The sequence below is a fragment of the Globicephala melas genome, chromosome 6 (genome assembly GCF_963455315.2).
Source record: "Globicephala melas chromosome 6, mGloMel1.2, whole genome shotgun sequence".
NCBI classification, from domain to species: Eukaryota; Metazoa; Chordata; class Mammalia; order Artiodactyla; family Delphinidae; genus Globicephala; species Globicephala melas.
This window is the reverse complement of record NC_083319.1, coordinates 4803680-4819069: the sequence shown is the minus strand read 5'-3', so window position 1 is coordinate 4819069 and position 15390 is coordinate 4803680. Positions and strand designations below refer to the sequence as shown.

Below are 15390 nucleotides of genomic sequence, written 5' to 3'. Positions count from 1 at the left end.
TGGGAGGCAGCCTGGAAGGAAACCTCCAGGGGGTTGAAGAGCCCAGGGCTGCCCAGGGTGCCCAGCTCCCTGGCCTCTGCCCTGGGCTCTGCAGGAGTCCTCGCACGGGCTCCTCCCAGGCTTACCAGGGAGTGAGGCCTCTCCTGCCCCCCTACTCCGCACTCCCTCCGGAGCTGGCTTGGCTTCGTCAAAAGCAGGGCCCATCAGGGTGGAGGCGGCGATGTGTCAGCTGGTATTCAGGCTCTGGTTGTGCGCTCAGATCGCTCCCTCTCCATCTCCCCCAATCCACCCACCCACCCTTTTACCCACTGCTTGGGGCCTTCTGGGTGGCAGCACTTCCCAGAGGGAGACCGAGCTGCAGCCTTGAGCCCTTGGCTGTTGGGGGGTGGGCGGACTGACTCACTTGGCCCCCTCCCCGGGGCCGATGGGGCAGCTCCCACACCCATGGGCGCTGGCAGCCTGTCAGGCCCCTGGGTTTCGGAAAAGGAAGCCGCAGCCCCGCGGCGCCTGACCCGAGCTGGCTGAGAATGCGCTCTGCGCGCCGGGACCCGCTGGCCCCCGGGCCGGGAGGAGATGTTTAGGCTGCGACCCCCCAGAGCAGGCTCGCTCCCGCGGCCGCCCGCTGGGGCCACCCTGGCCGCGGGCCCGCCGGGACGCCCCTGCTCGCAGAGCCCCTCCCCGGGCCGTGGCGCGTCCCCCGAGTCTCGCAGTATTTCCTTCCTGCACCTTTAAGAAGACCGTTGCTCCGTGGTGGGATGGTGTGTTAAAGCCACACAGAGGAAGTTACGCAGCCCGGATCAGACCGAGAGATAAAAGCCCCGATGGTGATCGTGAGTGATGGCAAGAGGATTTAGCCTCGGCATTAACTTGGAGCGGAGTGCAGGGGGGCAGTGAAACGCCCCGCCATCTGGCCCGCGCCGCGCCGGGGGGATGCCCCGGCGCCCCGACGAGCAGCCGCGAAGCCCACCCGGGCCGGGGGCTGCCCGGTGCCCGAGCGCGGGTCCCCTCCGAGCCGCCCAGGGGGCCCCAAAAGTTTGCACTTGTTAGCGGCGACCTCCCGCTCGGCCGGGGCGGGCGATGCGGGCGGCTGGGGCGGGCCCCTCCCCCGGCCCGCGTCTCCGGGACGGCTGCGGGCGGCCCCCCCGGCGGCCGGAGGGCTCCCCAGCCCCGATCTGACGGCCGCGGCGGCGGCGGCCACAGCGGCAGCGGGAGCAGCGCGGGGAAGCAGAACCGGCTCGCAGCCCTCGGCCCTCGCCCCACCCAGCGCCAGCCAGACGGGGGAGGCGGAGCGCCGAGGGTGGCGGTCCTCGGCCTCCCGGGTCTCCGCTCCGGGAAGCCGCTCCGAGCCGGGGTAAGGCTGGAGGGGAGAGCCCGGGAGGCGAGCGGGGGAGCGGGGGGGGGGAGAGATGCTGCAGCTTTGCCAGGCTGGTTTCATTTTTAAAGGGCTTCGGTGACCATGCAGGCTTTCCCGCGGCCCAGGAGCCACTTAAAGCGGCCCAGCAAAGGCTCGGATGCAAAAGTTATTTGGTGGCGGCCGTTACTAGCGCAGGACTGGAGTCGCTTGGAGAGGGGTGTGTGAGTGTGCATTTGTGGCAGTATCTTAAAGGAGTAGCTTGTCTTCCTGGCTGGCTTTTTCCCACCAGGGTCTTTTTCCATCGTTTGTGAGAGTGAGTGGTGGGGATGGGTGTTACCAGAATGCCTGGATGTGTTTGTGAAAAGGAAATTAACCCTTCTCGCGCGCCATTCCCCTACCCCAATTTAATCGCCACCCCGATTCCTCCCATCCCCTTCCCCTCTCTGAAAACTGGGTATGTGTGAGTTGCACAGAGAAACTCTGTCTTCCAGCGGCGGCTAGAAACTTCTTTCCGTGCCCTGGAGGGGTGGGCTAATGGGGAGGGTTATGTGCCTGGACCGGCTTGGGGACAGCGTGGAGTCGAACCTCCAGCTGGGTGGCACGCAGATGGTGGGAGCAGAGGCCGCGGGAAGGCGGGAAGAGGACCGTGGACTCGCGGCGTCCGCGGGCTCCGGAGTAAGTTGTCCGCCTGGGCTGGGGGCGGCAGCGCTGGGGAAAAGGATGCAACGAATTCCCCGGCGCTTTGCTGGGCGTCTTCTAAGTAAGGGAGGCGGTGCCAGGTGTGAGTGCACCCTCGGTGCCCGCCGGGCCTTTTTGAAAGGCGTGATTATTAATTGCTCCCGTGGCTTGCACTCAACTTCGGGAAGACAAAAAGCAACTGCGGGATTGCCAGGCACGTCCCCGTGCGATGTCCGCCGTTTGCAGCCCACCCGAAGCACGGACTCCGAACCCTTGGCGTCCAAGGCTGGGAGCTGACCCCCATCTCCACACCCCCCCTCCCCCCGGCCCCAGCCGAGGCCTCCTCCTCGCGCCCCACCCCCCGCGCTCAACTCTTCGGGGCTGTCTGGGCGCTGAGAGGGCGTGGGGGGCGCCCGGGAGCCCAAGAAGGCTCCCATTCCGGGGCTGGGGGCACTGGGGCCGCCGGAAATGGGATGCTCACTCGTGCGGCCGCGTTGAGCGGGGCACCTACTGGACCGGCGCGGGCTGAGGGAGGTTTAGGGTTGGGAGGATGGGGTGGGACTGGAAGGTGATCGCGACCGGGAGCGGGCTCCCCTTTCCTTCCTGGCTCCCAGCACCCTCCCCTGAAGGCAGATATCACCCCCCTCGACTGTCCCCGCTGGGAAAGGAGAAGAAACTTGGGGGTGGGCTGGGTCCTGGGAGAAGCCCCCAGCGCCCCCTCTCCAGGGACCACCCCTCCCCCAGGGGCTCCGCGTCCACCAAGGCAAGTTTCCCACGAGGCGAGGGCGCAGCCGGCAACTCCGGGAGGAGCCTGCTTCCAGCCCAGCCAGCTCGAGAGGCGCTAATTCAATAAGACAGAAAAATCTGAGTTCAGAAATCCTGGTAAAATCTAATTTTCGGGTTTTAATAACCTGGCTTTCAGCCCCCTCGGCTCCTGAGGACTCTTAAAAGAAAAGAAAGCGCATTGATTCGATTTGTTTCTGGGAGCTGCAGTTTCTTAATAATATCAGGTGAAGATTTATTTTCCAAGGAGTAAACTATCCGCCGGGATACAACCTCTTACTCTGAAATTTCCCACACTGGCTTCTCACTCCGTGCTTTCCTCCTCGCTGTTCCGGAGACGCTTGCATCTCTCCCCCTCCCTTTTTTTCTGTTTGGCAAAAACTGACTGTAACATTCTCATGCTGAGCTCGCAATTCCCTTACGATGCCAGCAACGCCCAACTGATTGACTAGTTGTAAACATATTTATTACCCCCCCCCGCAGATTTTGATGTTGTTGGCTCCCCCACCCCATCTTCCAGGGAATGCATGGCGTTTAAGCCTGCGGAACTGCAAAGCAATGAATAGGCTTGCGAGGCGCGCTGCCCCTTCGATCTCGCGGGCCTCCTGGCCTCCGGGCCTCACTGCCTCCCCACGCCCGCCTGCGTCCAGTGCGGTCCAGGCCGGAGGCAGCACTCTGGTCCTGCAGACGAAGGAAGCCCGCGTCCGGGCGCACCCTGCGAGCCGCAGTCGGGTGCCCTACCTGGGAGCGAACAGTCAGGAGCCCGCGGCTGGAAGAAGGAGTGAGGAATGTGCTGTTTTCTGGGCAGCGCGAAGCTCAGACAGAGGCATCCAAACCTTTGCCGGCCGCGCTATCTTATTTTTACTACATTTTCTCAGGTTGTAAAAATAGTCTCCAGGCGGGTTCTTTCTGAGAGTTTTCTAGCAAGAAGCACATTCAAGGCCGGACAGGCTCTGTAACACTGTTTCTCTTTAAACAGCCAGAGGTGAGATGTGAAACTGTGTCCCCCTCGGCTCATTCATCTGCATCAAGAGCTCTTCAGCCAGAGAGAGGGGCAGGGGCTGCCTTAATGCAGATTTATGATGTCCCCAGCCTGGAGCTTTGGGGCAGAGGCTGGGGGCTTCTCCTGGGGAGGCACGGGGCGGCCAGCCCCCATTTGGACAATGTCCCCCCACTCCGGTTTGTCATTTTTGGCAGGAGTGCGTTTGTGTCTGGGTGGAGAATGGAGGTTCATGGAAACGTCGTGGACCTTCTAGGTACAATGGCTGAAGAGTCAGCAGTTTGGGAATTTAGATGCAATAATCGTAGACGTAATAACCAGAATTAATAACACATGCGCTTCTGCTGCGACTCATTGCAGTAACCTTTGCCCTATTGGCTAGATCCCACACTGGGGACCAAATTCTCCTGGTGATATATCAAGTGTCCCGGAACACCCCGCACTATTGGAGTCGTGCTTTTCGCAATGTAACATTCATCTTAGTTATGTCTATTTAGGGCTTTTAAATAATTACCGGTAGCTTAAAATAGTAAAGCAATAATCATAATTGTGACCTGTTTATAAACATACCCTCTAAGGGATGATTGCAAAATTTTGGCCTTGATCGGAAAAAGCGAATATGACAAATCATTGTCACTTCCGTCCAAGTCTTCAACATCCCTAGTTTCTTACAGTTAAAAATTAAATTCACCATTTCAGAATTTTGGAGGTGTATTTACTGGCACCCAGTTCGTAATTGTCGGCCCGCGCGTGGACCGTTCTTAACCTGAACCTGTCCTCACAGCCTCGTCGGCATCTGTAATTAATTACAGCCTCATCTGCGGTTTTGACATTTTGACTTGTCAGGCATGAGAAAGCCACCATTCATCTCGGCTCCTGGGGCTGCTTTAGAAAGTCACTGACCCCAAACAGGGGCACTTCTGCCGACCCCAACACCCCCATAAATATGGAGAAAGCGCATCACCTTTTTAATAACGTGCCCCATCTTCAAATGTGCATCTCCTATATTAATAAAAATAACCCAGTTTCCTCGGGACACCTTGCTAATAATGCAGCCTCATCTTTTGCACATTTTGCCAGAGAGCTTTTGTTCTTATACATCTTTACTCTCCCCCCCCCTTTCTCTATTTAACTTGTTGCAGGTGTTGTTGCTAACGAGCTCTCTCTCCTCCGTTCTTACAATGAAAGACAAGCCAGACCCCGGGTACCTGGATGGATTGGGAGCTGAAGTCTCAGAAACTTCCTAATAAGTTGCCCATGGCTACCAGCCAAGGTCAGCTGGTTCCCATTAGCGCCTGTCCCCACCAAAGACGAGCCAAATAAGTTGCTCCCCAGTTAACACCTCAGTCGCTTTTTTTATGCTCCAGTCCAGCTGCACAATTGTTGTCACTTTAAGCCCACATGAAAAGAAATCTCTTTTATGGGTCCAAAATGCCAAGTCCAATCCCATAGAGGGAACGTGTTTGCAGCAAACAGGTACACCTCCTGATTTTACTTTATCTTTACAACGCAGGCCGGAGGGTTGTTTTGCAGTTGTGTTGAGTGCACATCACACATTCAGGGCCCTTTAAAGACCCGGGTTGATTGGAAGGACCAAAATTAAAAGCAATCTGATCCGGCCTCACGCCAGATCCCTGCGGATTTTCTCCCTATCCCATTTCCATCCACCGTCACAATTTGAGAGTCTGCCTGATCTGATCAGATTCCCCTCTGGGAGAGGTGTGATGCCAAGGTTAGGAGGACGCCAAGTTGTGGGCAACTTCTCGATCTGCCCATCAGCAGTCTGAGAAACGCTGGCTCTGAGTTTTCCACATCGGCCTCTTGGAAAAAACAAGTTCCTCGCTGTTTGCAACCTGGCAGAGTCCCTGGGACATCCGGCCTCCGTCGCCTGGTAGACGTGGCTTTTCCATGCTGAGGCGGCGAGGCCCTCCTGACCCAGTCGCCTCATCTCCGGTCCCTTTCTGGGCCTCGCCCCTGGGGACTGCGCCGCCATGCTGCACCTGCTGGCTCTTTTCCTGCACTGCCTCCCGCTGGCCTCTGGGGACTACGACATCTGCAAATCCTGGGTGACCACGGATGAAGGCCCCACCTGGGAGTTCTATGCCTGCCAGCCCAAGGTGATGAGCCTGAAGGACTATGTCAAGGTGAAGGTGGAGCCCTCCGGCATCACGTGTGGAGACCCCCCTGAGAGATTCTGCTCCCACGTAAGTCAGCCCCACCCCGCCGTTCTGTTCGCTCAGGCCAAGTGGGTGGGGGTCTGGGCCGGACCCTGGGGGTGGGTGAGCAGAGCGGGAGGACCAAGATGCAAGGTTGGCTCTCCTGCATGTAGGTTTGGGATCAGGTCTCTGTCCCAGCTTGGAAACGTGCCAAAGCAAAGGCGGCCCTGAGGATGCTGGGGTCACGTGACATGGTTCTTTGGGGTGGGGAGATTCTTGGCCAGGTGATCGCTAGATCCTCTCCTCTTGGGAAAACCACAGTACTAGTCCGCTCCCCAGCCTTGCAGATAAGCCCCGCCTCTCTCGTAGGAAGTCAGCATCTGGGCGAGCGAGCAGAGTACTATTTGCAGCGTTGCACTCTGACCTCCCTCGGTTCGTCCCTCTGTGGTACCACCTCCTCTTCCACCCAATCCAATCCAGCAAACAGGTTTGCCGAGCGAGGGAATGCCAAGCACCGGGCCGGCGCTTCGCAGGGGGGGTTTTGATGGCAGTGCAGAGGGGATTCGTAAGGGAGGACGGAAGGGGTCAGAGCAGGGCGGGCGGTGTGGCTGGTACCATTTCTGATTCCACCCCTATGTGCAGTGACCACAGTCGCTGGCTAAGTCAGGGGGGAGGCAGGCTTTCAGGCGTTGTCACCTGAGTCCCTAGTTAGAGAAAGTTGGAGTCTTAGAGCCACGGAGTACATCAGTACTCAAGTAACATTAACAACAACAACAACAACAATAATAATAGTGGGGACCATTTGTGCAAGCCCCTGAGTGTGGAGGCTAAGAGCTCAATACGAGTCATTCCATGGAGTCCTCCACTCGGCTGAGCTGGGCTGATCCTGTGTTGTACAAAGTAGGAGTTTCAGGGGGTGAGCTCTGGACCAGTGGCATCTCTGGGCCACTACTCCATCACCTGTGAAGTGTGTACACTAACAGCACACACTCAAGTCGCTGTAAGGAGTAAGTGAGCTAATGCACCCTAAACTGCGCAGACTAGGGTCTGGCGCAGAGCAAGTGCCCCTAGGTGTTAGCTATTGTCATCCCCATTGTACAGATGGAGAAACTGAGGTCCAAAGTCACAGCCCAGGAAGTGATGAAGCTATGATTTGAGTGTCTGGCTCCAGAGTCACTGAGCTAATCTGCCTCCCGAGAGACACCTTCCCACTGGGCAGGGCCCCGGGTCGGGTGGGAGGCTGGACAGGGGAGCCAGGCTGCAGGAGCCACAGGAAGGGCTCAGTGTCATCCTCGGGCGGCTGCTGCCTTCACGTGTCCTGCGGGGAGCCACCAGGTCTCTGGGTTTATGGCTGGACAGAGCCGATGTCCCCACTCGGCTCCTGAGGAGGCGCTTGGGTCCTATCCTAGAGCAGTCAGCCTGGGAAGGTAGGTTCCCACTTGGATGGTCAGCAGTCAGGAGGCTGTCACTGTGGGTGGTGGCTGGGCTGGGGGGAGCTAGCTGGGGAGAGAGAGAGGGAGGGAGGAGAAAGCAGCAAAGGGCCAGGAGCCAGGGACTGGAGAGTCCCACTGCACTGAGGACCCCAGGGCTTTGCTGGCTCAGGGACAGTCAAGGGGGCTGGCCCCTGAAGGTCAGGGCCAAGGCCAGCACTGGGGGAGCCCAGCTCTGAGTCCACATCTGAAGCTGGCTGCCCACCCCAGCTCATGTAAGGACTTCTCCACACACTCCCTGAGCAGAGTCAACCGCTGCCTCTTGTATTCAGAGTCTTGACTGTATTTCTTCTTTTGAATATTAATCGTCTTAATGTGCTGAGGGCGGGGCCGTGGGGCGGGGTGCCTAAATCATAAATCACTGGACCAGCTTCTGGTCAAGGCTTGAGGGGTGGAGATGACCATCAAATGCAAGTCTGAGGCCCTCTCCTGGCCAAAGCTGGCTCAGGATGCCCTTGGCCCCGGGCCTCCGCCCTGCCCCCACTCTCACACACAGAGAACCCAGCGCAGCTGCCGGGGTGGAGTGGTCACCCCGCCACAGTCCTGATGCCACCCAGCATGGGTCCTTGAGCTGTGCAAGGAGCATTCATGCCCCTCCTGTCCTCTCCTGGGAAGACCGGTGAGGAGGGAGCAGGGGAGGAACAGCATCTCCCTCGGTGTCCTGACACCTGTCTGATGGACTTAAATATTTCATGATGGGCTGCCATCCGGCTCTGCCCTTGATTACAAACGTGCAGCCAACGAGGATGGGGAGGCTGCCTAGGCTGGCTTCTGCAGGGAGGAGGGGGTCACGTCCAGATGGATTCAAACCCCTACCCCACCCCACTGTTTACTGCAGCTTCCCTAAGCAGGTTCTGTGCATGTCTCATTAAATCACCTCTAGGATGCTCTGAGGTGGGGACTCTTCTAATCCCATTGTAGGGATTAGAAAGCGTGGGCTAAATCCCGCCAAGGTCACTCGGTCTGGAGGGTGGGCTGGGACCTTGTACGTGGCCAGGACCCGTGCTTATGCACCCGACGGCCCAGCCTTCCCTCTCTGAGCTTTGGTGAAGCAGAGATGGTGATGTAGGCAAGTCACAGTGCCAGTGGAAAGATGCAGCCTGGCCATGGGTGTCCTGGCACGTAGTAGGTACTCAATGTGTGGTAGCTGTTATTTGCTTACCATTGTGGCTATTATGTCCTTGGTTGTGTCCGAGCCTTTGTCTCTTTGCCTCTCTCCAGCCTTGGGGACACCACGCCCTGTATTCCTGGTCTCAGGGCAGCAGGTGGTGGATGTGTGCTCAGGAAGCGTTCACTCCTCTAGCCATGGCCGGTGGTGCCACCAGGGGGCGCCCTAGTGGTACCCAGGTGGCCCTCTGCCCCCTTAGCCTTACAGTAGCCCAGTGGGTCCCTGTTTCCTGGCACCCCTCCTGCGGCGAGTGCTGGGCCTGTCTTAACATCCACCCAAACGGAGCATGAGCCCTGGGGCACCCTGAGGTTGCAAGAGGGGCCACGGAACGACTGCCCCTTTCAGACTTCAGTGTGCAGACCCTCTCTCCCCCCCGGACTTGTGTACTTCCGCAAGGCCACCTGAGAACTGAATTGTAAATTCCAGCCTGGGGAGGAAGGCGAGCGGGGAGGAAGACCAAGATAAATGAACAAAAAACCTATTGGCTCCAAATGCACAATGAGAATTAATAGGGCTGAGCTCTCAACCAAGGATTCTTGGGCAAGGGCGAAATTTCAATGAGGGCTGCGGGAGAAGGCGGGCGGCCTCCCACCCCTGACTCCCAGGGCCTGGTTGGAGAGGGCCAAGCCTTCTGAGAAGGAGGGAAAGGCAGCGCCCGCAAGGGCTTCTCAGCCCCTAGCAGGACCCCTTTGGGATGGGGAGGGCACTGTTGGGTTAGGGGAGCAGCCCCGCAGAGCTTCGAAAGAGCGGTCGCCGGCCAGCTGCCTGCGCTGCCGTGAAAGGTAGGGGGAAACCCTGTCCTCACGCCTTGAGGCTCAGGAGAGAGACGGTGAGAAAAGAGGGTGGGGGGCATAGACCAGGCAGGTGGTGTTGAAAATGATCCTACAGCTAGCTACACACTGCTGCCTGAAGTGTAGTCCCTGGACTCACCTTGTTAGAGATGCAGACCCCCGGGCCCCGCCCCAGACCCGCTGAGCCAGAGCTGCATTTTAACGAGAAGTCCAGGTAATTCGGATGCACGCGGGGAACGCTCTGAGGAACGCTGCTCTACGTGATCTGTCAGTCATGGGTGATACTTACTATTGATGATGGACAGACAGGAGGCCTGTGGTTGCCACGGGACCTTTGCAGGGTAAGGAGGTGTCGCCACTGCAGAAGGAGGAAAGCAGAGAGCAGGAGGGGTGGAGGTCCCAGGGGTGAGGGGTGAAGCTGGGAGCTCAGATTCCTGAATGCGGGAGACCTGGCGGAAGGTTCCAGAAAGGTGGTGTGCTATCCCGACAAGAGCCACAGGCCTGGAATCTGAAGACCGGAGCTTGCATCCCAGCTTTGCTGCTTGTGGGCTGGGTGATCTGGGGCAAGTCTTTCAATTTTCTGAGCCTCAGTTTCCCCACGTAATGGGACATGGCTGCCTTGCCCTGCCCCTGACTTCCTGGGAGAAGGAAGCGCTTTTCAGAATATCTGAAAGCGCTTAGAGAGCGCAAGTTCTCTTCTAGGGTGAGGCTTTGGTGGTGTCGTTGATCCAGTCTTGAGCATCTTGCTTTTTCCACGGTGAAATAGCTGAACATTAAATGTTTCATCTAAGGAGACTTGAGCACACAGAGGTGCCTGGGTCTTGGTGCACAGGAAAACCCAGAGATGGTCACGAAGGCGCATCTTAGAGCCCACGTCTTCCTCAGAACCTGCTTTGCCTTCTCTGCGCCTCCGTATACCCAGACGCAGAGTAAATGGCCCCATCCCTACCCCATGGGGTCTGCTGGGCTGATGACTGCAGACGGCCGGTGGGTCCCGGGGGCCTCAAGCCCCTCCCCACCATGACACTGAACACCACGTGCAGAATCAAGGTCACAGATGCCACGCCTCCTGCCAGACCTTGATGTTCACGAAACGTTTCCATCCAGCAGCACTGAGCTCACCAGCCCACTGGCTCGGGTCTCCTTTCCCCTCTGTGTTCTGCCCCCAAACCCACAGAGGACAGCCTGGGGAACACCCTTCCCCACCCCTCCCTCCTCTCCCCGTCACAGCCCTCCCGTCCCGTTTCCGGGGCTGACCTCATGCCAGGTACAGCTGTGATGGGACAGTGCAATAACTCCTGCAAATCCAAATAAACAACAAGAGAAACACAGCAGGTGTTAAGGGTGGTGCACAACTAACTAGGAGTGGGTGAGACTGAGACCTAACGTAAGGAGCTTGAGAAGGATGAGGGCGTGACCCGCTCCCCCCCCCCCCCACCGCACCATATGCTCTAGCTCACCACAGGGTTTCCTGCCTCCTTGCCTTGGCCCGTGCTGCCTCCTCCGCCTTCTTTGCTTCCTTCATTTCCGAGGCTTTCGTGTTTACCTAGATTACCTCAGTTTTTGAGGTTCAGGTTGGACCCCCCCCCAGGAGGCCGTCCTTGACTCCCTAGCCCAGGTGGATTAGAAGGCCCCATCTGGTCACAACTGTGTCATTGGGCTTACAGAAGTGGCCTACTGGTTAAGAGTTCAGGCTCTAGAGGCAGAGAGGTAGAGGTTGGAATCCCCTGCTGTGTGACCTTTGGCATGAAGCTTAACCTCTCTGAGTCTCATTTCCTTAAATGGGACTATTGATGGAAATATGCATTTGGAACCGTCATGAGCACAGTGCCTGGAGTCAATGGTCAATCCATGCTCGTTATTCTACTCCTGATGTTTGCCTCCCCCTTGGACTGTGAGCTCCCCAGAGGCAGGGCTGCCTTGTTTATCTTTGCATCCCTCCCTCTTGGCTCAGTTAATGCTCAGAAGGCATTTACTGAATCAATGGATGGGTGGGTGGAGGGACAGTGTGATCCAGGAAGGCTTCTCGGAGGAGGAGAGATCGGGGCTGGCTCTTACAGGAATAACTAGGGTTTCAATCAGGACAGAGGAGGCACCAAAGGCCTCTACTTATCTCCATTTGAGTCCCTGTTCTGTAGGATTTTCAATCAGTTGACACCAGGAGGTCTGCACAGTTCTGTCCTTAAGCAGGAAGTGGTGTTGGAACCTGAGCTTCCCCCAGCCCTTAGTTAAAGCCACTCAGTCTCTTGAAGTGCCTGAGGCAGGGCCCAGCCTGGGACAAGAATAGTTCCATGCATGACATCTTGTTGCTTGGTAAAGTCTCCTTCCTGGGGAGCAGACGAGTGACAGGATGGGAGCAGCGCTGCCTCCGAGGGCCGGGCCCACACGACTGAGATCCTGGCCTCTTACTCTTCTTAAGAGTCCAGACACTCCATGGAGGGTAGGGGGCAGGGCCTCTGGAGTGCCAGGGGGAAGGGAAATGGCCTGGAGGACACATCTTTCCAAAGAGTGTCAGAGACTTAGAGGTTCTAGAACTTTTCCCCAGGCTCATCCGCCTCTTCCCTCTCTACATTCCCTGGCCCTGATTTTTCATATATTTTCATTTTTCTCCCTTAATGCACGTATAACACAAGCTGTCTTGTTAAGTCCCACGTGTGACGAGGCAGGGGGTGGATGGATGGATGGACAGGCAGGCCACTCCAGCTGTGGGTGAGAACTTGAGGTTTGGGATGGGGCAAACGGGGGCCCATGCTCATCCCACCCCTTCTGGGTTGTGGGACTTTGGATAAGTCCCTCGTGCTCTGAGCCTCGGTTTTCTCATCTGAAAATTGGGATGATGCTAAACACAATCTCAAAGGAAGGTCGTACGGATGAGATGAGACAAAGCGTGTAGCCCTCAGCTGGGTGCCTGGCACAAAATGAATGTTTCCCGAAAGGGATTTTTTTTCCCCCATCCTAGAATTTAGCGTGAGAGACAAAAGGAGTGAAGGTAGAAAATAACAGAAGAGGAGCCTATTAGCCAAGTGTGTAAGGTGGGGTAGAGTCAGCATATGCTGTGGGAGTTCAGAGGGGGAAGGCAGGGCACCGGGTTGGTCTGGGTTGGTCTATGACCTTGAAGGGTTGGAGGATTCAGAAGAGTGATGATGAAGCAGAAAGAATGGCAATTGCAGAGATGCAGGTAGGGCTCCGTGTGACATGAGGGGGGAGCGTGTGGGTGATGGGGAGGGGATGACCCACTCCACCTGTTTGTTTCATCACTCCACCCCCCACCCCGCTCCCTGTAAGCCTCTGGGTGGGACTGTTATTGTGCCATTGGATGGAGGAATAGACCAAGGTTCCCCAAGGCCCACTAATGGTGGAGCTGGGATGCAACCTTCCTCTGCCTGGTTCCTAACTACTCTCTAGTGTCAGGGGGGTTAGGCCAAGGGTGTCGGGGGAGGAGGGGAGGGGCAGAGCAGTGGGCATGCAGAGACCTGAGGGAGCCCGCAGGGCATGGGATTCCTGAGCCACAGGGCCGAACAGAGCTTGGCAGGCTCAAAGAAGCAGGTTCCCTCACCCTCACTGCCCCAGTAACGGGGTCCAGGCTGCAAAGCTCTGTTCCTGTCCCACAGCCCAGGACCCAGGCTTTCCTGCCTCAGATCTGGCCAGGGCCCACTTGGCCCACGAGGATGCTCAGCTCCCACCTGGAGGGGACCGGAGTGATGGGGAAAGTGGGAAATGCAGATGATGCATGGGTCTGTTCAGCTTTGGTTCGCAGGTTCTGATTTGTTTTTCATCACAGCGTATTTGCTTAAATATATGCAAACGTGTTTCTAATTCCCCAAGCACACACCAACTGCTGGCGCTGGTGGGGGGTGGGGCGTGCCAGAGTAGCATGAGCGCAGGATGCGAGTGGGGCAGTGCTGGGCCCGACAGAGTCTCCTCGCTGCTGAGACAGCTCCTTAGCCTCAGTTTCCCCAACTGTGCAACGATGGGGTTTGGCTAGATTAACCACTTCACCCAGCATCCCTGCGTGATTGTAAGATACATTCTCGGAGTTTGGTAAAAATCTATGCTGGGGTTCAGCCTTGGTCTCAAACAGACAAAGTGAGGGGCTCCAGTGCAGACAGTAGGGTTCCAAGTGCATATCCTGTGCTCAGCACAGCACTAGGCTTTTTTTCAAGTTTAAATCCCTTTATTATAGTAGTCTATTCAAGGAAAATCAAAACAAAGAAAAACAAAGCTGAGGGCTAAAAACATAACGGTACATCACATCATTTCCCCTTGGTTTCTGCTTCTAAATTCTTTTGCAAATTTTTTAATTGAGGTATAATTGACATAGAAGATGGCATCCGTTTTAGGTGTACTGTACGACGTGATGATCTGAGGTAGGTACATGTTGTGAAAGGATTACCACTGTAAGTTTAGTTAATATCCATCACCACGCACCGTTAAAATGTTTTTCTTGTGGTGAAGGCATTTAAAAATATTTTTTAATTAAAAGAATTGAGGTGATCGTCACCTAACATGAAATGAACCATTCAGTTTTTTAAAGTTGGGGTAAAACATATGACATAAAATTTGCCTTTTGAACCATTTTTAAGTCGTGCCATTTAGCACATGCATGATGTTGTGTAACCAGACGGGAAACCCCGTCTCCCTCAGCAGCCACTCCCCGTTCCTCCTTCCCCCAGCCCCTGGCAACCACTAGTCTGCCTTCTGTCTCTCACATTTGCCTATTCCAGACATTTCATGTAAATGGAATCATGCAGTGTGTGACTTTTTGTATCTGGCTTCCTTCACTCGGCATAACGTGCTCAAGCTTCATCCATGTCGTAGCTCGTACCAGTACTTCATTCCTTTTTACGGCCGAATAATATTCCACCGTATGCGCTACCACGTTTTGTTTATCCATTCATCGGTTGCTGGGCATTTGGGTTGTTTCCACTTTGGGGCTATTATGAATAATATTGTTAGGAACATTTACGGACAAGGTTTTGAGTGGACATATGTTTTCATTCCTCTTGGGTCTATACCTAGGCGTGGAATTGCTGGGTCATATGGTAATTTTATTTTTTGTTTGTTTATTTTTTAAATAAGTTTATTTATGTGTTTGTTTATCTTTGGCTGCGTTGGGTCTTCATTGCTGCGCGCGGGCTTTCTCTCCGGTTGCAGCGAGACGGGGCCCCTCTTCATTGCAGTGTGCAGGCTTCTCATTGCGTTGGCTTCTCTTTGTTGCGGAGCATGGGCTCTAGGCGCACGGGCTTCGGTAGTTGTGGCACGTGGGCTCAGTAGTTGTGGCTCGTGGGCTCTAGAGCACAGGCTCAGTAGTTGTGGTGCACGGGCTTAGTTGCTCCGCGGCATGTGGGATCTTCCCGGACCAGGGCTCAAACCCGTGTCCCCTGCATTGGCAGGCGGATTCTTAACCACTGTGCCACCAGGGAAGTCCCCATATGGTAATTTTAGATTTAAGTTTTTAAGGAAATGCCGAACTGTTTTCCAGGGCAGCTGCACCATATTACATTCCTACCAGCTCTGTACAAGGGTTCCAATTTCTCCAGGTCCTTGCCAACGTCTGTCATTTTCCATTTTTGTTTTTTACTGTAATGGCTAACCTGGTTGCTGTGAAGTGGTATCTCATTAGGATTTTGATTTTCATGTCCCTAAGGACTAATGATGCTGGATATTATGTGCTTATTGACCATTTATATATCTTCTTTGGAGAAATATATATTCAAGTCTTTTGCCCATTTTTTCATTGGGTTGTCTTTTTGTTGTTGAGTAGTACATGTTTTTTATATATTCTGGATACTAAATCCTTATCAGATATATGATTTGCAAATATTTCCCCCATTCTACAGATAATCTTTCATTCTCTTGATTGTGTCCTTTTAGGCACAATTTCTTTTTTTATTTTAGTGAAGTCTAATTCGTCTCTTTTTTCCTTGTGCTTTTGGTGTCGTATCTAAGGACTCATTGCTAAATTCAAGC

The 15390-nt window shown here is 55.4% G+C and overlaps 1 protein-coding gene across 4 annotated transcripts in view; it reads left to right on the top strand.

Moving 5' to 3' along the window:
- The first annotated feature begins 304 nt into the window (after positions 1-304).
- NTNG2 (netrin G2) overlaps positions 305-15390 on the top strand; it is a 74802-nt gene continuing 59716 nt past the window's right edge. The window contains exons 1-2 of one of the 4 annotated variants that reach the window (XM_060300258.2): positions 305-1351; positions 5329-6019. In XM_060300258.2, the coding sequence (XP_060156241.1) occupies positions 5807-6019 (213 nt within the window). In that variant the 5' untranslated portion in view covers positions 305-1351; positions 5329-5806. Of the gene's footprint in view, positions 1352-1419; positions 2030-4957; positions 6020-15390 lie in introns of those variants that run through there. The other 3 variants (XM_060300256.2, XM_060300259.2, XM_060300257.2) reach the window with 3 other exon arrangements.